This window comes from Citrus clementina, unplaced genomic scaffold (assembly GCF_000493195.1).
Source record: "Citrus clementina cultivar Clemenules unplaced genomic scaffold, Citrus_clementina_v1.0 scaffold_5, whole genome shotgun sequence".
Lineage (NCBI taxonomy): Eukaryota > Viridiplantae > Streptophyta > Magnoliopsida > Sapindales > Rutaceae > Citrus > Citrus x clementina.
In genome coordinates, this window is record NW_006262201.1 from 620,552 (window position 1) to 646,398 (window position 25,847).

Here is a 25,847-nt window from a genome sequence, read left to right on the forward strand (position 1 = left end):
CCGCAAAACTCAATCAAAGTATGCTTATTTTCTTCTTCTGCACAAGTGTAGCAAAGTTTTTAATAAGTTCCTCCTTCATCCACAGTTGAGAACTTTCTAACTTTTGTTTCTTGTTCTAGTAATTTGGATATGCTGTGTTAGATACTGAATTTATTAAATTTCTTCTTCTCTTTTGAATAAAATCTCTTTAAAATTCAATCCATAAAAAAAAAATTAATCTCCTTATAATTTAATATGTTTCGGCTGTCTTAGTGGAATGATGCAATTTGTGTCAATCAAAGTTTTGAAGCATCCTAAATTATATATTTTTTTGTTTAATTTGTTTAGAGTTCAATTGTTTAGATCTAGGCTAATTTTTATTGATAATATTTATGATTAAATTATATGAGTATGCTTAAATTTTTTTTTCCTTCAAATTTATTTTCTGATGTTGCATTTGGTTAGCAAAAAGATAAAAATAGTAGAAAATGTCCGAATTATTGTTATGAAAATGTTGTTTTAGTCTGATATTGGGAAAATATCCTTATACATATCGGCATGATATTCATGGGAGACCAAATTGAGAATGATGGCAGACTATGCATTGCTCACAACTAATTTAAAACTCACTATTTCTATTGTTTGTGTTTTAGTAACTTTGGGGGAATTCCAACTATAGTTAATAAGCTATAAACTTGTTTAGGATTACTAATCAACTTGCTAGAAAGAGTTGCAAACTAATTAGCTTTCTCTTATAACTTTTACAGATCATCTGTGGAGGAGAACTGCAAGGAGTTGAAGACTCTAGACCCTAAACTTCATATCTTGATTTATAAGTGCAATGGCCATAAGTCCGAATTATGGGCTGGAGATGGTATATGTAATCTTTCTGCTCTTGGTGTTTTTTTTTTTTTCCCCTCTAGTTATTTTTTGCTCTCTACTCCATTGTATATTTGTATTCAAAAGTATTTTTTTCTTTGTTTTAAGCTTTCAAATTTATGGAGATGATCTTATTAGGTGTTAAAAAAATAGTTGTAGAGCTTTACTAAAACTATGTAAACTCTTATTGAGATTTGGGTTTGATTTTGTAAGATTGCTAAAAATTTCATATTTTATACTTGTTTTATACTTTTCTAGTCGAATTTCTTGCTTGTGGAAGATAAAATAAAAGTCCAATTCATGTTGTAAAATTTTTTTTTCCTCCCTTTTTTCTTCCCTTATAATCTGGCTCTGGTTTTGGTGCAGTTTATGGTTTCAATGCAGGGAACCAATTTCATCAGAATCATCTTAAAGGATCAAAGTGGCTTCCTTTTGTAACTGGGTAAGTCAATGCTACTTCCTGAATTCGATTTGGAGTTCTTTCGGAATAGATTTCCTTCCCTTACATCACTTGGCTTCTAGTTGCATCTTCTTGGCTTTCTCCAACGGACTTTTTTATTGGCAAATTCGTTTGTTTCTATTGTTTTCAAGTGCTAGTGCTGGATTTGGAGGTATGAATGGTGCCTTCATTTTTATTTTTTTAATTTTCTTTTGGGTGTATAGTACTGTAATATACTTCTTTGTATAGCTAGTACAAAATAGTTCTTTAATTTTATTTGTCATGATTTATTTCTATTGCCTGGTGATGACACCCATCACGACTTAGTAGTCGTGAATAAATCGAAAATCAAATTGCACTGGTTTTTACCGGTTATCAACAATTGTGATGTTTTGAGATTATAACATACTTGACAACGCCGACTAGCGTTCTCTCCTATGTGAATTGGGACAAAAATTATTTTCCCAATCACGCTTTCGTTTGAACAATTCCACTTCAGATATATAAAATAATGATGAAATTGTGTTTTAAAATTAGTTACGAGTAATTGGTTCAATATTAATACAAAACTATTTTAAGTAACACGTGGCATATTCTAATTCCAGTGAGCTTCTAACTCAGATTCCCAAATCAAAAGAAACGTTTCAATTTTCTCCAGAACGTTCTGCAAAACATTTCTTCGAGTCTCTACGTTGTGCTAGAATTTTCTCTCAGTTTCTTTTCCATAGACTTCTAAAAAACTGTCCAGATACCGAGATATAATCCAATCTAAGTGTACATATTGTAAGAAAAACGATACACAGTGAGATAACAATTTAAATAGTAGCTAATTTAAACAACAATGTAAACTAGCAATGGGAAACAACAAATGAAGAACTGAAGAGAAAGGAGACCAAAACAGAAATATAAACCCGAGGCCTGCGGACAGTTTCCTTAAACATATTTACCCCCTCTTGGAGTGCTTTAGGTCAGCTGGTATCTGTTTCCCAGGATACAACAGGCACGAATTTTCGGCTAAGCACAGGCTAGAAATTCTGGCGAACCACAACAACGAGCTCGATCAGAGAAAACAGACGACGAAGATGGAGGAAGGAAAATAAGTGTGCTGGTTTTTTCAGTGTGCAAAAAAACAGAAGAGGAGATGCCTTTTTATAGTCATATGAGGATGTAACAGCTACTTTGTATTGAATTTCTGAATTCAATATATTTTATTTAATTGTTATAACAGCCAAATCAATTCAATGAATTGATTTCAAAATTGAATTAAAAAAAACGTGAATTATATAACAGCTAAAAATAATTGTTGAAGCTGTTACAAATCCTTTGAATTCAAACGTGAAACTGTTACAATAAAAAAAATTTTAAAAGGAAATTAAAAACATGCCAAGCTTGCATGGATGATTTTGGGCTGACATTCGCGTACGCAGACGAGTTCAACCAAATTGGTCATGGATTTGCACCCCCCTGCACACGCGCACGTGGAGAGAGCCTCTATCCTTATAATTCTTGAACAAGCATGGTTAAGTGTTTATATATAAACACTAATCCCTAGGCTTCTTTTTCCCATGTGGGATAAGCCTAATTTCTTTTCAAATTTCCAACTTCAAAGGTGAACTTTGAGAGACAATTTCTCATTCACCCAAGCACCATTTTGAGAAAATAAGATTATACTTTTGAAGTATCAAAGGAGTAGAATCCGAACCTCACAAGATTTTCCACTTTCGTTAAGTGGGACCCACTCAAAATATGCCCTCAAAATAGCATCTATATATGCTATTTTTTCAACAATCCCCCACATGAATGAAAATTGGCAGTAAAACAAAAAACCGCTATATTTTTTTTACATCAAAACCATTTTTGACCTTAATGATTGAGTTTATTGGATTGATACCTAGCACATGATAGGTTGGTGTTATCCTTTTAACCTTCCCTTGTAATAGTATAATTACTTTACTGGCTGATCAGTAGACGCGATGTCTTTGAACTGTGCGGCCGTTAGTGTAAACGATCATATACTACACATAGGTATTTCTCCTAACACTGTTGAGTTCTCATGGTTATGTTCGTTTTGGCCTTGAACATCTACCTGGTTCTGCAAGAGTTTCTAAGAGCTAAACCCATCATAGCTCCCTTTGAAGCGGCCCCACTTCTCTCTCACATAGGTGATATCTTAATTAAAAGTAACCCGCATTACTCCGCTCGAATTTTCCGACGCATAAGAATCATTAAGAGCCTAGCTCAACCTTATTCCCCACGAGCATCATTGTTTCATAATATGAATGGTCAATGAGGTAATCTTCTCAAGAGAATAAACCCCACAATAATCCAACTTTAGTCTTTAACAAATAGGTTGTTCAATTGAACCTAGATCTTGGGATCTCCAGTCTACTAGGTTGGGTTTTCCTTCGTTATTGACTAATCAATCTATGAGTTTTAATCCCATTCCCCTCGATGATTTTTCTACTAGCTCTCTATTTAACCCTTTGGTTAGCGAATCCGCAATGTTATCCTTTGACCTCACATAGTCAATAGAAATAACTCCAGTAGAAATAAGTTGTCTAATGGTATTATGTCTATGACGTATGTGTCTAGACTTACCATTATACATATTGCTTTGTGCCCTACCGATAGCTGATTGACTATCACAATGTATACAAATCGAAGGCACATGCTTTGGCCACTTTGGAATACCTTTTAAAAAATTGCGTAGCCATTCTGCTTCTTCACCACATTTATCTAATGCAATGAATTCAGATTCCATTGTAGATCTAGCAATTACTGTCTGTTTAGAAGATCTCCATGATACAGCTGCACCTGCTAGTGTAAATACATAGCCGCTAGTGGATTTTGAATCTTTTACATCTGATATCCAGTTAGCATCACTAAATCCTTCTAATACTTCTGGATACCTAGTATAGTGCAGTCCATAATTACGAGTGTATCGAAGATACCTAAGTACTCTTACGATAGCTTTCCAGTGATCAGTTCCTGGATTACTCGTATATCTACTAAGTTTACTTACCGTATAGGCTAGATCTGGTCTGGTACAACTTGTTAAGTACATCGGACTGTCTATTATTCTAGCATATTCTACTTGAGAAAAACCCTCTTCTCTATTTTTCGATAAATGGATACTAGTATCTAATGGAGTTTTAGACATAATATTATCATTTTTATTAAATTTTCCAAGAATTTTATCTACATAATGATTTTGACTTAGAATAAGTCCATTAGAAGCCCTTCAGATTTTAATTTCCAAAATGACATTTGCAAGACTCATGTCTTTCATGTCAAACTTAGACTTCAACATATTCTTGGTAGATTTAATCATGTCATCATCACTTCCAACAATGAGCATGTCATCAACATATAAACATAAAATGACATAGCCATTTTCCGTTTCTTTGACATAAACACATTTGTCACACTCGTTGATTTTAAAACCACTTGTGATCATCATATGATCAAATTTCTCATGCCACTGTTTCGGTGCTTGCTGCAAGCCATATAATGACTTTACCAATTTACAAACTTTCTTTTCTTGTCCTGGAGCTATAAAACCTTCAAGTTGCTCCATATAGATTTCTTCATCTAAATCTCCATTTAGAAAAGCCGTCTTTACATCTATTTGATGTATCTCGAGATTGCGCAAAGCTGCAATTGCTATTATCATCCGTATGGAATTTATTCTCATAACAGGAGAATAAGTATCAAAGTAATCAAGGCCTTCTCGTTGCCTATTACCTTTAATTACAAGCCTATCCTTGTATTTATTGATTTATCCATCAGCTTTCATTTTCCTTTTGAAAATTCACTTATACCCCAAAGGTTTACATTCTGGAGGAAGATCTGCTAGCTCCCAAGTATGATTTTGTAAAATGGATTCAACTTCACTGTTAATGGCTTCTTTCCATAAAGTGCCTTCAGCTGAAGTTACAACCTCTTTGAAGCTTTGAGGTTCACTTTCTAGCAAATACGTCAGAAAGTCTAGACCAAAAGACTTTTCTATCCTAGCTGTTTTGCTACGTCTAACCTCAATTTCTTGTTCTTGATCTTCTTCTTCTTCTTCTTCTGGTGCTTCATCATTTTCTTCATTTCCAAGTGTTGTTTCATGAAATTGTCGCAATTCTCTCGATTCCACTCTAGAATTGCAAGGAAACACATGTTCGAATGATGCATTTCTTGATTCTATTATCATATTTTTGTGGACATCTGGAACTTTAGACTTATGTAACAAAAATCGATAAGCACTACTGTTTTGTACATAACCAATGAAAATGCAGTCAACAGTTTTTGGTCCTATTTTCACTTTTTTATTGAAGGAACCACTACTTTAGTAAGACACCCCCACACTCGTAAGAATTTATATGAAGGTGATCTATTTTTCTATAGCTCATACAGGGTTTTATCTTCTTGCTTTCAGGGTATCTTATTTAATAAATAATTAGCTGACAAAACAGCTTCTCCCCACATATTCTGGGGTAACCCAGAACTTATCAACATTGCATTCATCATTTCCTTTAAAGTTCGATTCTTTCGTTCTGCAATCCCATTAGATTGAGGTGAATATGGAGTCGTGACTTGATGTATGATTCCATTTTGTTCACATAGTGACATAAACATAACAACATACTCACCACCACGGTCACTCCTTAATTCTTTGATTTTTCTATTAAGTTGATTCTCAACTTCATTTTTGTCGAGAATAAACTTTTTCAAAGCTTTATCTTTACTTTTCAATAAATATACATAGCAATATTTTGTGCAATCATCTATAAAGGTAATAAAATATTTATTATCACCTCTTGTTTGAATGGATTTAAAGTGACAAATATCAATATGTATTAAATCAAGTGGTTCGGTGTTTCTGTTAATTATTTGGAAAGATGACCTAGTTAGTTTTGCCTCAACACAAGTTTCACACTTATGTTTCAAATCAATTTGGAAATTGGGAATATGCTTCATGTTAATTAATTTACGCAAAGATTTAAAATTAACATGTCCTAATCTACCATGCCAAAGATTAGAAGACTCAAGCAAATAAGCAGAAGAAGTAGCTTTATTATTAATTATTGGTTTCAGAGTCATTACATTGAGCTTAAATAGCCCATCATTAACATAACTCTTTCCCACATACATCCCATTTTTAGACAAAACTACCCTATCTGACTCAAACACCATTTGGAAGCCATGTTTGTTCAACAGCGATCCAGACACCAAGTTCTTCTGAATTTCTGGCACATAAAACACATTGTTCAGAGTCAGTTCTTTCCCAGACGTCATCTTCAAAATCACCTTCCCTTGACCATCAATCTCAGACGTAGCCGAATTCCCCATGAATAGCTTCTCTCCATTGCTAACTGCTTCAACTGAAGTGAACAATCCTTTGTCCGAGCAAACATGTCTGGTTGCTCCCGTATCAATCCATCATTCTCTCGGATTATAGCCAACCAGATTCACTTCTGAAACCACTGTAGAGAGGTTTATGTCTGAAACATGTTGAGTGATGTTTTCCATCACATTCTCCTCTCGCTTCTTTTTAGGCAACCTGCAATATGAAGCATTGTGACCCATCTTATCACAATTAAAACATTTTCCTTGAAACTTTGTTTACTTCTTGGAAATTCCTCCTTTCGGACCCATTTTTTTATTTTTATTTTTAGGTCCATGTTCGACAAAATTTGCCTTTGCCATAGAAATAACTCCTTTTCTTTTTGCATTTCTGTTATCTCCCTCAATTCTGAACTTAACAACCAGCCCTTCAATATTCATCTCCTTTCATTTGTGCTTCAAATAGCTCTTGAAATCTTTCTAAGCAGGAGGCAATTTTTCAATAATTGCGGCAACTTGAAAAGTTTCACTTAGATGCATCCTTTCTGCAAGGATTTCAGATAATATAATTTGAAGCTCTTGTACTTGACTTATTATAGTTTTAGAATCCACCATTTTATAATCTAGGAAGCGACCAACAACAAACTTTTTGGTTCCCGCATCCTCGGTTTTATATTTCCGGTCAAAGGATACCCATAACTCCTTGGCTGTTTTCTTTCCTATGTATACATTATACAAGGAATCACTAAGGCCATTCATTACATAATTTTTACATAAAAAATCTTAATGATGCCATGCATCAATTGCACTTGCAACTTGAATATCCGTTTCACCCTCTTTAGGTTTAGGAGCATTCTCGATTAAGAAACTTGCAAGGTTCAACATGGTCAAGTAAAAGAATATCTTTTGCTGCCAACGTTTGAAATTCTGGCCATTGAATTTTTCAGGCCCTTCCGCATGATTGACAGGAATTGCCACAGAGGCTGGTTCCTTTACAACAGTTGGTGCAGCAACAGAAGATGAAACTGGGACATACGGAATATCATCAATGGTTTCAGTTGCCATCTCAATGATAATTGATTCTGTTTTAAGATTGTAAAAAAAATGATACACAGTGAGATAATAATTTAAATAGTAGCTAATTTAAACAACAATGTAAACTAGCAATGGGAAACAACAAATGAAGAACAGAAGAGAAAGGAAACCGAAACAGAAACAGAAACATAAACCTGAGCCCTGCAGACAGTTTCCTTAAAACAGATTTACCACTCTTGGAGTGCTTTAGGTCAGCTGGTATCTGTTTCCCAGAATACAACGGGCACGAATTTCCGGCTAAGCACAGGCTGAAAATTCCGGCGAACCACAACAGCGAGCTCAATCAGAGAAAACAGACGATGAAGATAGAGGAAGGAAAACAAGTGTGCTGGTTTTTTCAGTGTGCAAAAAACAGAAGAGGAGGTGCCTTTTTATAGTCATATGAGGATGTAACAGCTGCTTTGTATTAGATTTCCGAATTCAATATGTTTTACTTAATTGTTATAACAACCAAATCAATTCATTGAATTGATTTTAAAATTGAATTAAAAAAACATGAATTATATAACAGCTAAAAATAATTGTTGAAGCTGTTACAAATCCTTTGAATTCAAAACGTGAATCTATTACAATAAAAAAATTCAAAAGGAAATTAAAAACGTGCCAAGCTTGCATGGATGATTTTGGGCTGACATTCGCGTACGCAGACGAGTTCAACCAAATCGGTCTTGGACTTGCACCCCCCCTGCACACGCACGTGTGGAGAGAGCCTCTATCCTTATAATTCTTGAACAAGCATGGTTAAGTGTTTATATATAAATACTAATCCCTAGGCTTCTTTTTCCCATGTGGGATAGGCCTCATTTCCCTTCAAATTTCCAACTTCAAAGGTGAACTTTGAGAGACAATTTCTCATTCACCCAAGCACCATTTTGAGAAAATAAGATTATACTTTTGAAGTATCAATGGAGTAGAATCCGAACCTCACAAGATTTTCCACTTTCGTTAAGTGGGACCCACTCAAAATATGCCCTCAAAATAGCATATATACATGCTATTTTCCACTTTCGTTAAGTGGGACCCACTCAAAATGTGCCCTCAAAATAGCATATATACATGCTATTTTTTCAACACATATCTCTCTATGTCACCTCCCTCCATTTCACCAGAAAATCAACAAACACTTAGCTTCAAAACAAACACTCTAAAAAAGCTAGCTAGTTGATGGCAAAATCAAGAATTCTTGCAATGGCAATGTTGTTTCTTGTTATGGCAGCAACATTGATGAACATGGCATCAAAGCAAATGCTCTGATGCTGTACACACGATCACCTTTCTTTGACGTAATGTTCCCAATGACGGAAGATCCTTTCAGGGTTCTTGGACAAACCCTGTTAACAATCCCAAAAGGAGCTGAACATCATCAAACTCTAGCACTGGCGAGAGCAAACTGAAATGAGACACCAACATCACACGTGATCACACTCGACATTCCAAGGATGAAGAAAGACGATGCGAAGATAGCAGTTGAAGAGAACAGGGTACTGAGGGTGAGTGGGGAGAGGAAGAGCGATGATTATTATAAGGAGGAAGTTGAAGGAGAAAAATGGCACAGAGTTGAGAGACCATTTGGCAAGGTTTGGAGGCAGTTCAGGATGCCTATGAGTGCTGACTTGGATCATGTTAAGGCTCATTTGGAAAATGGTGTTCTAAGGATCACAGTGCCAAAACTTGTTGAGGAGAAGAAGAGGCCGCCTAAGGTTATTAACATTGATGAAGAGCCTGGTAATTCTTCCGATGAAGATGTTAAGGCCGCCAAGGCTCAAATGTAATTGATTAAAGAAAGAAGTGTTTGATTTGCTTGATGTGCTATTTGTTTTGTGATCTTTTCTTGGTTTTGTTGTGGGATGTTTTTCTTTGGATGTTCTGTTTATTGTATTTTGATGGATTTTTAAAGATGGCTTTTATGTATTAACAACAATAAAGTGTTTTTTATAAATCCGGGTCCTAAATTTGTAAAAGAAATTAATAATACTCTTGGTTTATTGTTAATAAAAATAAAAAAGAAGAATCTTTTTCTTTAGCATATATTATGCATTTTAAGGAAAAAAAAAATTATCACATTCTAATACATAAAGATATTCCTCTTCTGTCATATTAATGTGTTAATACGAAGGTCTATTGGAATTATAATAGTTTAGATGAATCCAAAATATTCAATAATTGATAAATAGTATATTGACACACAGAAAATGTGCGTGTGTATGTATATAAATGAGGTTTCAACAGCTGAGAAAGAGATAGCCATTATACATTACACATTTGCACTCAATAAGAAATCAATTCATTAATATAGCCATTAATACGCCTGGTTTATTGTTAATGAAAATTAAAAAAGAAAAAAAGTCTTTTCTTTGGCCTTTATTATGCATTTTAAGAGGAAAAAAAATTTATCCCACTCCAATTCATGAAGATATTCTCTTTTCTGTCATATTGATGTGTTAATATGAAGATCCATTGCAGTTGGTGAATTCAAATATTCAGTAACTGATGAAATTGTATTTATAAATTCATACTAATAGCAATTGAAGATTATAATTAATTTTGTAATATGGTCTAGCCCTCCTGTGTTTAATTAGCACTCAAAAACCACTTTACAATAGGGCATTAAAAGAACATTATAACGTCATTGCTGATGAGTTCTGGCGAAGACATTAAGTTAAGGCCACAAAAATCGAAATGCACGTAGCTTCGTTTGTTTTTTATTTTTGATTCTCTTTGGGGGCAAATGCTTGGCTTCGTTTGCTTTTTCGTTTTTGATATTTTATTGGGCTTTATTGTGTGGCATCTTCTTGTTTTCTTTTGATTTTCTGTTTTGGTTGTTATGGGATTTGATGACGACGTACATGTACGAAGATTATATAATAAAATGTTTTTGATAAATTATGGTCGGTTTAGAATTAATTAACTAAATTTAATTTACTTGATCAATTGATATTTGTAAGCATTGTTGTTATACAAACACAACAAAAGAAGAACATTAATGTACTAATTAATTACTAATAAGAACATTAATAACTTTTGCCGAAGAAGAGAAATATTACACATATGTAACCGTGCAGCATATGTAACCGTGCAGCTAAATAAAAGAAACTGAAGTTTATTTCAACAGCTAAAGAATGAGATACGCATAAGAAATTAATCCATTAATTAATTAATTAATTCATAGTCCCCCGCTGCTAAAATAAAGCGAGCGTCTTACTCTACCTAACATTTTTCCTTTTATTAATTTAAAATAGTTTTCAACTGAGATTTGAATTTTAAAATTACACGCTTGATTTAGAAGAAAAAAAAGTCAAATATATGTAACCGTACCGCGGAAAAGACAAATATAAGAAACTGAAGTTTCAACAGCTGAGAATGAGAAATTAATTCATTAATTAATTAATAGAGTCCTCCTTTGCTAAATAATGCGAACCCATTGTTCTTTTTATTTCCAAAACCCATTAATCACCAACACATAATACACGCCCAATTTAAAAAAAAAACTAATAATAAAATATTTCAGTCTTCCTTTGTTGAGTCGTCATTAAAAACCCATTTACCAGCTATTCGAGCATAAGGTATATGGGTTAACAAGTCCCAATATTGTCCTCCATCCTTTCTGCACTTCTCTTCTATCAACGGACAGCGATAGATTCTTAATTGCAAAAGTGAGGAAGGCAGGCCCTTCTCCGGAAAGTATTTGAGCTTGGGACAATCATAGAGTGTCAATTTAGTGAGGTTTTGAAGATCAACAATTGAAGAAGATAGGCTTTCCAGATTTGGAAAAAAGGCAATGCTCAGAGATGTTAGAGAGGCAGGAAGAGGAAGCGTGGTCCCCAGTCTTCTGTCCTCTGGCTCTGGTGGAAATGACACCATGTCGTCATCGCATCCTCTGATTAAAAGATATCGCAGAGAGGAGAATCTGTGAAATCCCCGGCCCCGCTCAATCATTGACTTCCAAATCCCCATATTACCCTCAATCCTCAGTGAATGAAGGTTGGTGGGAAGGCCATCTTCTTCAAGGCTTGGAAGCTCACCTCCTATTATTGTTAATTGTTGAAGAGAGGTCAGATTGTGCAATCCCTTGGGTAAGGCCTCTAGTCTCTTACAATCATATATCTCCAGCCTCCTGAGTTTCGCACAAGGCAATCCCCCTTTGGGAAAGGACTCCAGATTTCCACAACCCCCAATACCAATCTGTTGAAGCTGGCACAGATTATGTAAACCACTCGATAAAATTTTCAGATTTTCACAGTTAGAAATGTTGATTGTTTCAAGAGATGTGTTGTTGTCCAACCTTTCTGCTATTGACTGCAGCTTTGGACATCCATAAACATCAAGTACCTTAACGGACGGAGGTAGATTGCCAACTTCAAGGGACTCAAGCGTGGCAGGTAACTCGTTTTTTGAAAATATACATGTCAGAGACGGACAACTGGAAATTGCTAAGTTCTCAAGAAGAGATGAGGTGTACCTTCTGCTGCTGCTACTCTGGATGCCCTCTTCCACTGTCAAAGTCCTTATTTTATTGCACCTCTGGATGTCCAACCTCTTAAGGCTCAGTGGTAGCTGGACTTCAGCAATATATGTCAACGAATGGCAATCCCAAATTTTCAAGATCTCGAGAGATGAACTAGTGTCGCACATCCATGGCTCTGGTAACGATTTCAGTGCATCACATTCTCTAATCTCAATTTTCTTCAACTTGGAAGGCAGAGCAACCTCAGGAAAGGAAACAAGGGAACTGCACTTGTAGATTTCTATCTCTTTCAAGGAACTAAGGCTGAGAGATGATTGTGGCAGCTTCACAAGGCCTTCGCAATATCTCAATCTTAGATATTCGAGTCTGCATGACAACTCGCAGAGCTGCTGTTGTTGGTCTTTCTCTTCCTCCGCCACCAAGGATTGAAGTTTGGGACACCCTCTTATCTCCAGACTTTTGAGAGAGCAAATGTCTTGTAGTAATCCGTCATGACTCTTCCATATATATGTTTGCTCTTTTGTCGACAAAATTAATTCTTCCAATTTCGGTAGTTGTGGCTTCAACGGCCCCGCAAGAAACACTTGATTTGATGTATCTCTACAAACCACTGAATTCTGTGATCCGAGATGACCAGTTGCACTTTCCCACACAACCTTTTTGCATCCACCAATTAAGAATTTGCAAAGAGTTGGAAGACTCAAAACTGAAACTAACAATTCTTCACATCCTTCAATAACAAGCATCTCTAATACAGGAAGGTGTTCTGGAAATGTTCCTCGCAGTTTAGGACATTCTAAAATGTGAAGCTCTCTCAATTTAGGAAACCCTTCAACCCCTTGACCGGATCCATGAGAAATCCAGACTTCCCATTCTTGCAGGTCTTCAAAACGAAGAGTCTCCAAGCATGGAAATGGAATTGGAGAGTCATCCCCATAGAACTCTGAACCCAATCTCTTTACTCTACTCACTCCACGCACTGTAAGATGCTTTAGAGAGGGCAGTTGCCCGACAGACGGCAGGGCAGTACACATGCCGCAATCTTCAAATTCAAGTGTTACTAAATTTGAGAATAAGGAATCTCCTAACCATGTTGGAAATTTTGTACCTCCATAGCCACAGATACCAAATTGTTCCAGATTTTTATGGGGTTTGAGCATGTCAAGCACACCCATTTCAGTTTCTGCCTCCCTTGAAGATGAACCATCGGTACTGCGTGTCCATCGAAGCAATAATTCTTTAAGATTCTTCTTTCCATCCAACCGAGCCTCCTTCGCATTACCAACGTCTTTTACGTTCTCCAATTTTGAAATTTCAAGTGCCCCACGAAGATGCATCAACAACTTTAGCTCTGATAACCCCGAACCACTGTCTTTTCCCACAACAAAATTACACAACGTCTGAAGACAAGTCAACTTGCCAATTCCTAGTGGCGTTTCCTCCAACGAATCTGTATTTGAATTATTGAGATGATGCAATTTGATGAGATTTCCCATGTCTGCACACAACTTCTTCAGCCGATCACAATCTTCCAACAAAAGACTATGCAAATTGTAAAGCTTGTTGACTGATTCAGGCAGAGTTCTAATATTAGTTCCAGACAGGTTAAGGTACCTTCAATACCTCAAATCACCAACTGAATCTGGTAGCTCGGAGATGTGATATCCACGCAAAGAGAAGACCCTCAAGCGTTGGAGTTTGAGCAACTTAGGAAGAATGCTAGGAGCCAAGTAGCCAGGCGAACTCTCTGTCAACATTACTGGTAAAAAAGTTCTCAAATGTTGGATATCATACAAGTCCCCAAACCTTTTACCGCCAACATAATATTCAGGAATATATGACAGATGACGAAGATATCGGGAAAAACTTTGTTGCTTGTTAACCTCAGAGGTATACTCCATTGTGAAGTATATTTCCCCTGCAGCCCAATGCGCAAGGTCGTTGATAAGATCGTGCATCACAAATCGTGATGCATCGTTGCTTGATTGCTGGAAAAAGGATCTTGAATGTAGCTCCTTAAAGATTTCAAGACCTAAATCTTCACCAGTTTTCTCACGCTCTTTGCGATCCAAGAAGCCCGAGGCACACCATAACAAAATTATCTCCCCCTCTTCAAATTCATAATCCTTTGGAAACAATGAGCAATACGCAAAGCATTGTTTCAAAGGTGCCGAAAGATAATAGTAGCTCACTCTAAGCGCCGGCATAATGTCACATCTCTCTTCTTGCAATTCCCATATCTTGGTACTGAGCACTCTCTCCCAATCACATCTGTCATCTTTTCCTCGCAAAAGTCCTCCAAGTGTTTGCGCTGCCAAGGGCAAGCCATCGCATTTGGCCACTATCTTCTTGCCAATTTCCTCCAATAAGTTATCTGACCCCAAAGAATGTTGAGCAAATACAGCTAGACAATCATCAATTGACAACTTTTTTAATTGATAAGCTGAGGCAGTTCCCATGATGTCTGCAACCTCTTGATTACGAGTTGTGACAATAATCTTACTTCCCTTCGCTCCAGCTTCAAACGGACGGCTGAGGCGAACCCAATCATTGTAATTCTCATTCCAAACGTCGTCTAAAACAAGCAAAAATTTCTTTTGAGATAACTTCTTCTTCAGCTCCTCTTGAAGCAAATTTAAATCACTGTCATCAATAGTCTGCTTGGTAACGGATCTTAGAATTGTTTTTGTTAGCCCCTTAACGTCGAAATCCTCAGAGACACAAGTCCATGCCTTGAGATCAAAATGATCCCGCACTTGCTTATCATTGTAGACAAGCTGAGCAAGAGTAGTTTTGCCCAGCCCGCCCATACCTATAATAGGAATAACTGCGAATCCACCATCGTTGCTTAAATCATCCCTCAACAGCAGTTCAACAACATCCTTCTTTTCTGTTTCCCTGCCATATACTTTGGCTTCAGTCACTAAAGAGGTTGTCTCTAGCCTTTGACTGGCTTTTTTGGACCCTCCAGCTGAACTTTCTTTCAAATCTAGCAAGTTTTTCTGTGTCACAATTTCTTGAAATCTGCTGTTGATCTCTTTGATTTTGGACATCAAGCCATAATCGAACTGAATCGATTGTGGAGTAAAAGTGGTGCAGCAAGTAGGAATGAGCTTCCGAAACTTACTTGTTCTTGTACGACTGCTACTGGGTTGATCATGAGCAGCAGCTGGTTCTCCATTCCCAAGCAGCAACCTCCTCCGGAAAGCCTCAGTTTGAAACTCATCCAACAAGTCTTCAACATCGTAAGCCAAGTTCTGAAGCTTGCCAAGCCACTTCTTCACAAACTGATTAGTCGTCTTCTTCTCCTCAGCATCATCAAGCACCGCCTTGATCATCTCCAACATATTCTCCCACTTCATTAGATCGTCTTGGATCTTCTCTTGGCGTGCAAAAAACAGAATCCCCTCTGAAGCTAACTTATTGACCAGCAAATCAACGGACGCCGTAAGGATTGCCTCTCCGATGATCGACATTTTTTTTTCTTTTTTTGGGCAAAGGAAGAAAGGAGCAGAATTATGGGTTATGGAAAGCAGAATGAGAATATTGAACGGGTGAGAAAATGGATAATTAAGCGGAATGAGTTTGTGATTGTGAAGGGTCTGGTTCAGCAAGCTTAGTAGAAATCACGCGTTTGTACTTTATTGACCAATGACTAAATAATTTGGCAATGCACCCACCACCACCAGTTGGCGAGCAAAATGAAAAAGTTTAATAAGTGCAGGGGTCGAGCAAAATACGACGTAAAATGTGGCAAGTCTCCCCACTTGTTGTTCCTTGCAGCTAAGAAAAGAAAAAACAGAGCCCACCACCCATTAATAATTTAGCAATTCACCAATCATCACAAAATTCCATTAGATATTCGTCGATCAAGTAGTTAAGTATTTTTGCTAGAATGAATGCAACCAAGATTCTATGGGATATGTATGAAGATGATGTAATAAAGTGCTTTTGATATATTCCCCTAGTCGGTTTACTTCACTAACCATTAACGAGCAAATCCTCCCAATGACCCTCAATACTCTTGTGCACAATTAAAATAATTTCAATTATATATATATATAAATAAAAAAACTCTCAAATATATTATTTGATAATCACCAAAAAAAAAAAAATTCACCCCAATAAATCACATTACAGTCTATGTTGCAAGTGTTTTTAGGACTAATTCAAAGAGAAAATGCGAAGGACATGTAATTGAATTTGGGACACTGAATATATTCCCAATTACCCTTTAGTGTAAATAGTTCCACTTCAGATATATATAATGATGATGAAATTTTGTTTTCTCATAGCAATCATTCTAGTGTTTTACAATGAGTAATTGATTCAATATTAACACAACACTATTTTAACATGTGACATATTCTATCATAGTGTGCTTCAACTCAGACTTCTAAGTTTCCATTTTAGAACAAGTTAAAACAGTTCCAACTCAAAATCAGTAGTGCGCAATTGGGTTGTTATAAATATTTCTAAATTTTAGTCTAATTTGAATTATTTAATTGTGTTTGTACAAACTAGCTTTATCACTTCTTTTATATTGATACCCTTAAATTTCAACCTTATTTTATGTTGATGCACAATCTAACTTAACAAAAATAATATTCAAATTGTCACAATTTTTTTTTTTAAAAAAAATATACAAAGTTAATTTTTCTTCTTCTTTACTCTAGGATCCAGCTCCATACCCCTCTTTTTTGTCGTTATGCTACTCAGCCGTTAGATTTTAATTACGTTAATCTAATGGTTGGGATTTGCAAATGAATAATGAAGTGGTGTTCGGCTACTATCCGAGGCCATTGCATCTAATTGGTTTTGTGATTTTTCACTTTCTTCCCTGTAACACTTGACTAGTTCTGGAAATTGCTTTTTGGCATGCTAATTGTTGTGAAAATTTTAATATACTCGCAAGCGCACGAATCTAGAAATAAAATAGTGGTAACGAGGTCGATCCCACAGGGATTGGCACCCATCACGCCTTTAGTTGTCGTGAATAAATCGAAAATCAAATTGAACTGGTTTTTACCGGGTAGCAACAATCGTGACGTTTTGAGATTATAATATATGACAACACTGATTAGTGTTGTCTCCCATGTGAATTGAGACAAAAATGATTTTCCCAATTGCGCTTTCATTTGAACAATTCCACTGTAGATTTATAAAATAATCACGAAATTGTGTTTTATAATAAGTTACGAGTAATTGGTTCAATATTAATACAAAACTACTTTAAGTAACACGTGGCATATTCTAATTCTAGCAAAGTTTCCAACTAAGATTCCCAAATCAAAAGAATTTCAATCTCCAGAACATTCTACAAAATGTTTCTTCTAGCCTCTACGTTGTGCTAGAATTTTCTCTTGAGTTTTTTAGCAAAGACTTCTAAAGAACTATCCAGATATCGAGCTATAATCCAGTCAAAGTGTATATATTTCTCTAATTCACCTCCCTCCATTTCACCAGAAAACCAACAAACACTTAGCTTCAAACAAACACTTTCAAATAGCTAGCTAGCTACCCAGATGGCAAAATCAAGAATTCTTGCAATGACAATGTTGTTTCTTGTTGTGGCGGCAACATTGATGAACATGGCATCACAAGCAAATGCTCTGATGCCGTACACACGATCACCTTTCTTTGACATGATGTTCCGAATGACGAAAGAGCCTTTCAGGGTTCTTGAACAAACCCCTTTAACAATCGCAAAAGGAGCTGATCATCATCAAACTCTAGCCCTGGCGAGAGCAGACTAGAAGGAGAGTGGATGGAGCCTTTACTTTCTATTATATTTGTAAAGCGTGCCACAACACACGTGATCACACTCGACATTCTCGGAATTAAGAAAGATGATGTGAAGATTGAAGTTGAATAGAACAGGGTATTGAGAGTAAGTGGGCAGAGGAAGGCTGATGATTATTATAAGGAGAGGGTTGAAGGAGAGAAATGGCACAGAGCTAAGAGAGCATTTGGCAAGTTTTGGAGGCAGTTTAGGATGCCAATGAGTGCTTGACTTGGATCATATTAAGGCTCACTGAGTGCCAAAGCTTGCTGAGGAGATGAAGAGGCAGCCGAAGGCTATTAACATTGATGAAGAGTCTGGTAATTCTTCCAATGAAGATATTAAGGCTACCAAGGCTCAAATGTAATTGATTAAAGAAAGAAGTGATTGCTTTGCTTGATGTGCTATTTGTTTATGATCTTTTTTTGGTTTTGTTGTGAGATGTTTCTCTATGGACGCTTTGTTTAATGTATTTTGATGGGTTTTTTAGGATGGCTTGTATGTATTGACAACAATAAAGTGCTTTTTATAAATCCTAGTCCTACAACACTAAAAGAAATTAATACTCTTGGTTTATAATTAATAAAAATATATATTTTTTTTAAAAGTCTTTTTCTTTGGCATATAGTATGCGTTTTGAGGGGAAAAAAATTTATCCCACTCCTAATTCGTCCTCTTCTGTGATATTAATGTGTTAACACGAAGATTCATTGTAATTGCAACAATTTTGACGAATCCAAACGTTCAATAACTGTTAAATTGTATTTATAAATACTAATAGCGAAGGTACAGAAACGATTAATTCAAGAAGTTGCTTAAAGTGCATTAAATTAGGGAGTATAAATAATTGTGTGATACAGTCCAGCCTTCATCTGCTTATAATTAGCAACCAAAAACCACTTTGCAACACCATTAAAAAAACATTTTAACATTATTGCTGAGGGAAGAGGCAACTTAGGCTTATTAACTCGTATTATTAATGCTGATGACGCAGCTGGTAATCCTTTTGGTGAATATATTAAGGCAGCTGAAGCTTAAAATTAATTAAGCCCACTAAAGCTTAAAACTAATTCTTCTAGTGACGATGCTTTGCTTAGTTCGCTTTTTGTTTTTAATTTTTTTGGGGCTAACGTTTTGCTTATTTTGCTTTTAAAATTCTATTGGCGTTGCTGTGGAATATTGTTTCTCCTTCGATTTTCTGTTTTTGTTGTTATCGGATTTGATGATGGTTTATATGTACGAAGATTATGTAATAAAGTGCTTTTGTAACAATATATATATATATATATATATAGATGTTTCAACAGCTAAGAAAGAGATAGCCATTATACATTACACATTTGTACTCAATAAGAAATCAATTCATTAATATAGCCATTAATACGCCTGGTTTATTGTTAATGAAAATTAAAAAAGAAAAAAAAATCTTTTTCTTTGGCCTTTAGTATGCATTTTAAGAGGAAAAAAAATTTATCCCACTTCAATTCATGAAGATATTTTCATTTCTGTCATATTGATGTGTTAATATGAAGATCCATTGCAGTTGGTGAATTCAAATATTCAGTAACTGATGAAATTATATTTATAAATTCATACTAATAACGATTGAAGATTATAATTAATTTTTTAATATGGTCCAGCCCTCGTGTGTTTAATTAGCTCTCAAAAACCACTAAGGTAAAGGCAAAATCATGATAAATTGTGGTCGGTTTAATTTACTTGATCAATTGATATTGGGTAGCATTGTTCTTATACAAACACAATAAAAGAAGAACACTAACGTACTAATTAATTACAAATAAGAACATTAACAATTTTGCCGAAGTCTGATGAAGAGAAATATTACACATATGTAACCGTACAACTAAATAAAAGAAACTGAAGTTTATTTCAACAGCTAAGAATGAGATACGCATAAGAAATTAATCTATTAATTAATTAATTAATTCATACAATTTTCAACTGAGATTTGAATTTTAAAATTACATACACAAACACACCTGATTTAAAAGAAAAAAATTTTAATAATAAAATATTTTACGTATGTAACCATACCGCGGAAAGAACAAATGTAAGAAACTGAAGTTTCAACAGTTGAGAATGAGATAGGCATAAGAAATTAATTAATTAATTAATAGAGTCCTCCTCCTTTGCTAAATAATGCGAGCCCATTGTTCCTTTTATTTCGAAAACCCATTAATCATCAACACATACACGCCCAATTTTAAAAAAAAAAAATAATAATAATAAAATATTTAAGTCGTCCTCTGTTCAATAATCAAAAACCCATTTAAAATCTATTTTAACTTTAGGTATATGGGTTAACAAGTCCCAATATTGTCCTCCATCTTTTCTGCACTTCTCTGCTATCAACGGACATCCCCCGATGTATAATTGCAAAAGTGAGGAAGGCAGGCCCTTCTCCGGAAAGTATTTGAGCTTGGGACAATCCTCGAGTTCCAAGTGAGTGAGGTTTTGAAGATCAACAATTGAAGAAGATAGGCGTTCCAGATTTGGAAAATTACCAATCATCAGGGATGCTAGACAGGCAGGAAGAGGAAGCGTGGTCCTCAATCTTATGTCCTCCGGTGGGAATGACACCATGTCGTCATCGCATCCGCTGATTGTAAGTTGTCGCAGAGAGGAGAATCTGTGGAATCCCCGACCCCACTCAATCGTTGACTTCCAAATCTTCTTATTATCAATAATCTCCAGCCTATGAAGGTTGGTGGGAAGGCCATCATCTTCTTCAAGGCTTGGAAGCTCACCTCCTTCTCCTATTGTTAATTGTTGAAGAGAGGTCAGATTGTGCAATCCCTTGGGTAAGACCTGTAGTCTCTTACAATAAGATATCTCTAGCCTCGTGAGTTTCGCACAAGGCAATCCCCCTTGGGGAAAGGACACCAGATTTTCACATTCCCATATCCCTATCTCTTGAAGCTGGCGGAGATTATGTAAACCACTCGGTAAAATTTTCAGATTTTCACACTCAGAAATACTGATTGTTTCAAGAGATGTGTTGTTGTCCAACCTTTCTGCTATTGACTCCAGCTCTGAACAACTCCAAACATCAAGGGACTTAAGAGACGGAGGTAGATTGCCAACTTCAAGGGACTCAAGCGTGGCAGGTAACTCGTTTTTTGAAAATATACACGTCAGTGACGGACACCTGCTAATATGCAAGCCCTCGAGAAGAGATGAGGTGTACCTTCTGCTGCTGCTGCTGCTCTGGATGCCCTCTTCCACCGTCAAAGTCCTTATATTATCGCAATGGCGGATCTCCAACCACTTAAGGCTCGGTGGTAGTTGGACTCCAGCAATATATGTCAACGAATTGCAAATCCAAATCTCCAAGATCTCGAGAGATGAATTGGTGTCGCACATCCATGCCTCTGGTAACGATTTCAGTGCATCACATTCTCTAATCTCAATTTTCTTCAACTTGGAAGGCAGAGCAACCTCAGGAAAGGAAACAAGGGAACTGCAGCCGTAGATTTCTATCTCTCTCAAGGAGCTGAGGCTGAGAGGTGATTGTGGCAGCTTCACAAGGTCTTGGCAATCTCTCAAATCTATATATTCGAGTATGCACGACAACTGGCAGAGCTGCTGTTGTTGGTCTTTCTCTTCCTCCGCCACCAAGGATTGAAGTTTGGGACAACTTGTAATCGTCAGTCTTTTGAGAGAGCAAATGTCTTGCAGCAATTCGTTATGACTCTTCCATATATATGTCTGCTCTTTCATATCATTTATCTCCAATTCTTCCAATTTTGGTATTCGCGGCTTCAATGGCCCTGCGAGAAACACTTGATTTGATGTATCTCTACAAACTACTGAATTCTGCGATCCGAGATGACCAGTTGCACTTTCCCACACAATCTTTTTGCATCCACCAATTATGAATTTGCAAAGAGATGGAAGACTCGAAACTGAAACTAACAATTCTTCACATCCTTCAATAACAAGCATCTCCAATGCAGGAAGGTGCTCTGGAAATGTTCCTTTCAGTTTAGAACATCTTAAAATGTGAAGCTCTCTCAATTTAGGAAACCGTTCAACTCCCTGACTGAATCCATGAGGAATCCAGTCTTCCCATCCTTGCATGTCTTCAAAATGAAGCGTCTCCAAGCATGGAAAAGGAATTGGAGTATCATTCCCATAGAACTCTGAACCCAACCTCTTTACACTAGTCATTCCACATACTGCAAGATGCTTTAGAGAGGGTAGTTGGCCGACTGACGGCAGGGTAGGACACATGCCACAATATTCAAATTTTAAGGTCACCAACTTTAAGAATGAGGAATCTCCGAACCAAGTTGGAAATTTTGCGCCTCCATAGCCGCTGATACAAAATTGTTCCAGATTTTTATGGGGTTCTAGCATGTCAAGCACGTCCTTTTCAGTTTCCGCCTCCCTTGAAGACGAGCCATCGGTACTGTTTGTCCACCGAAGCATTAACACTTTAAGGTTCTTCTTTCCATCCAATTGAGCCTCCTTTGCATCACCAACGTCTTTTACGTTCTCCAATTTTGAAATGCAAAGTGTCCCACGAAGGTGCGTCAACAACTTTAGCTCTCGTAACCCGGAACCACTGTCTTTTCCTACAACAAAATTACACAACGTCTGAAGACAAGTCAACTTGCCAATTCCTAGTGGCATTTCCTCCAACGACTTCGTATTTGAATTCTTAAGATGATGCAATTTGGCGAGGTTTCCCATGTCTGCACACAACTTCTTCAGCCGATCACAATCTTCCAACAAAAGACTATGCAAATTGTAAAGCTTGTTGACTGATTCAGGCAGAGTTCTAATCTCAGTTCCAGACAGGTTAAGGTACCTTAAATACCTCAAAGCACCAATTGAATCCGGCAGCTCAGGGATGCGGTATCCACGCAAAGAGAAGACCCTCAAGCGTTGGAGTTTGAGCAACTTAGGAAGAATGCTAGGAGCCAAGTATCCAGACAGTGAGCTATTTGACAGCATTACGGGTAAAAATGTTCGCAAATGTTGGATATCGTACAAGTCCTCAAACCTTTTAACACCATCGTAATCTCCACGAATATACGACAGATGACGAAGATTTCTTGAAAAACTTTGTTGCTTGTCAACCTCTGAGATATACTCCATTCTGAAGTACATTTCCCCAGCAGCCCATTGAGCAAGGTCATTGACGAGGTCGTGCATCACAAATCGTGATATACTGTTGCTTGATTGCTGGAAAAAAGATCTTGCACGTAGTTCTCGAAAGAACTTTCGACCTAGATCTTCACTAGGATTCCCGCTCTCTCCGTGATCCAAGAGACCCACAGCACACCATAATAAAATTATCTCCTCCTCTTCAAATTCATAATCCTTTGGAAACAATGAGCAGTATGCAAAGCATTGTTTCAAAGGTGCCGAAAGATAATAGTAGCTCACTCTAAGCGCAGGTATAATGTCACATCTCTCTTCTGGTAAATCCCATATCTTGCAACTGAGCACATCTTCCCAATCACTTCGGTCACGTTTACCACGTAAGAGTCCACCAAGAGTTTTCGCAGCTAAGGGCAAGCCGTTGCATTTGATCACTATATTCTTGCCAATGTCCTCCAATGACTTATGTGAACTGAAATCTGTTGTCCCCAAAGAGTGCTGAGCGAACACAGACAGACAGTCCTCAGTTGACAAGCTTTTGAGTTCATAAGCTTGATCCAGGCTCATGATTTTGGCAACCTCTTCATTGCGAGTGGTGACAACAATCTTACTTCCCTGTGCGCCAGCTTGAAATGAAAGGCTGAGGTGAACCCAATCAGTGTAATTCTCATTCCAAACGTCATCTAAAACAAGCAAAAATTTCTTTCCAAATAGTTGTTTCTTTAGCTCCTCTTGAAGCTTATTCAAGTCGTGATTATCCACATTCTGGCCAGGAGCAATGGAAATTAGGATTGATTTTGTAAGCCTGCTAACATCAAAATCATCGGAGACGCAAGTCCATGCCTTGAGATTAAAATGATCCTCCACCTGCTTATCATTGTAGACAAGCTGAGCAAGAGTGGTTTTACCCAGCCCGCCCATACCTATAATAGGAATAACAGAGAATCCACCATCCTTTCTTGAATCATCCTTCAACAACAATTCAACAATTTCCTTCTTTTCTGTTTCCCTGCCATATACTTTGGCTTCCTCCACCAAAGAGGTTGTCTCTTGCCTTTGCCTGGCTTTTTTGGATCCCCCAGCTGAACTTTTTATCAAATTCAGCGAGCCTATTCTTTCTTCAATATCTTGAAATCTATCGTTGATTTCTTTGATTTTGGACATCATGGCGTAATCGAACTGAATCGATTGTGGAGTAAAAGTGGTGCAGCAAGTAGGAATGAGCTTCCGAAACTTACTTTTCGTGCTTGTACGACTGCTGCTGGGTTGATCATGAGCAGCAGCTGGTTCTCCATTTCCAAGCAGCAACTTCCTCCGGAAAGCCTCAGTTTGGAACTCATCCAACAAGTCTTCAACGTCATAAGCCAAGTTCTGAAGCTCGCCAAGCCACAACTTCACAGAATCATCAGTCGTCTTCTTCTGCTCAGCATCATCAAGCACCGCCTTGATCGTCACCAACTTCTTCTTCCACTTCACTAGATCGTCTTTGATTCGACCTTGGCGTTCAAATAAACGAAGCCCCTCCGAAGATAACTTATTGACCAGCATCTCAACGGACGCCTTCAGGATTGCCTCTCCGATGATCGACATATATTTTTTTTTTTTTGGGACAAAGAATGAAACCAGATTATGAGCTTGTGGAAAGCAGAATGAGAAAAGTGAATAAGCAGCGTGAGTTTGTGATTGTGTCTAGCAAGCCTAGAAATCAAGAAAAACCCACCGTAAAAGTGAAAAGTAAAACGGAGCCAACCACAAATATAAAATCAGAGGATCACAGAAATTAAAAAAAAAAATCAAACACGTAATGATTTGTAAAGTTATTAGCGATTTGTAAAAATCAAACATGCGTCTTCTTCCTCTGAGTGTTTTTTTTTTTTTTTAACTTTATTAATTAATTAGTGAAGTAAATTTGTAAAGATCACGGGCATCAAATTATTGGGAGGTATTAATTGCGCTTAGTATTTACAATTTTTTGTAAAACTTTTTAATTTCGTTGAAAATGTATCGTTATTAAGTTATTATTGATTTCACTCTCTTTTACTTTTTGACGTTGCGAAAAAGACAGTAAAAAACTTGCTAAATGTCATCAAATACTTGTATCTCATCTCACAAATTAGCAATATTTGTTTGGTATTTCATCTCAACGGGACGAAGGAACGATAGAAAACGCGTTCCCTCATCAAAATTTTCTTTCGTGAGACCGATAATAAATAATAAAATATTCTTTTATGGGATCGATTATAAATAGTAAATTAAAGAAGGGTCGACAGAAAACGCGTTCCCTCATCTAATTTTTCTTTTGTGGGACCGATAACAAATAATACAATATTCTTTTGTGGGACCGACTACAAGTACTAACATAAAGAATAAAAAAATGAAAAAAAGGATAGTGAAATAACTCAACGGAGAAGTCTATAAATGCTTTTGTTTGGTAGCTGGCTAAAGCAGAATCTGTAAGTTGCAGAGTCAAGTTACACTTAGCCTGCTCCATAACTCTAATGTGAAACAAAAAAAGTCCTGCCACCAATAATTCAGCAAGCTTCACTTTATTACACGAAGGTGAAAGCAAAAAGCCAAAAACAGCCCCCACCACCATCAATAATTTAGCAAGCTTCACGCGCTTGTGCTTGTCTTGTCTGCTTGACGAACTGGACATGGGTGGACCAAGCATCCATTGAATAACTGGAAAAAGTAAAAAATAAAAAACAGTGTCCCGCAAAAAGAATCCATCTTTATGTGTTGATATG

At 36.7% G+C, this 25,847-nt stretch overlaps 1 protein-coding gene and 1 pseudogene across 1 annotated transcript; one reads left to right on the forward strand and one right to left on the reverse strand.

Moving 5' to 3' along the window:
- Positions 1 to 8,509: 8,509 nt before the first annotated feature.
- LOC18040248 lies at positions 8,510 to 9,495 on the forward strand (annotated as a pseudogene).
- A 1,626-nt stretch (positions 9,496 to 11,121) lies between these two features.
- Positions 11,122 to 24,829, reverse strand: LOC112098413 (putative disease resistance RPP13-like protein 1). Its single transcript, XM_024184692.1, is given in 2 exon segments — positions 11,122 to 14,809; positions 23,830 to 24,829. Coding segments are annotated over 2 exon segments (4,443 nt in total). The 5' UTR covers positions 24,691 to 24,829; the 3' UTR covers positions 11,122 to 11,227.
- Positions 24,830 to 25,847: the final 1,018 nt, after the last annotated feature.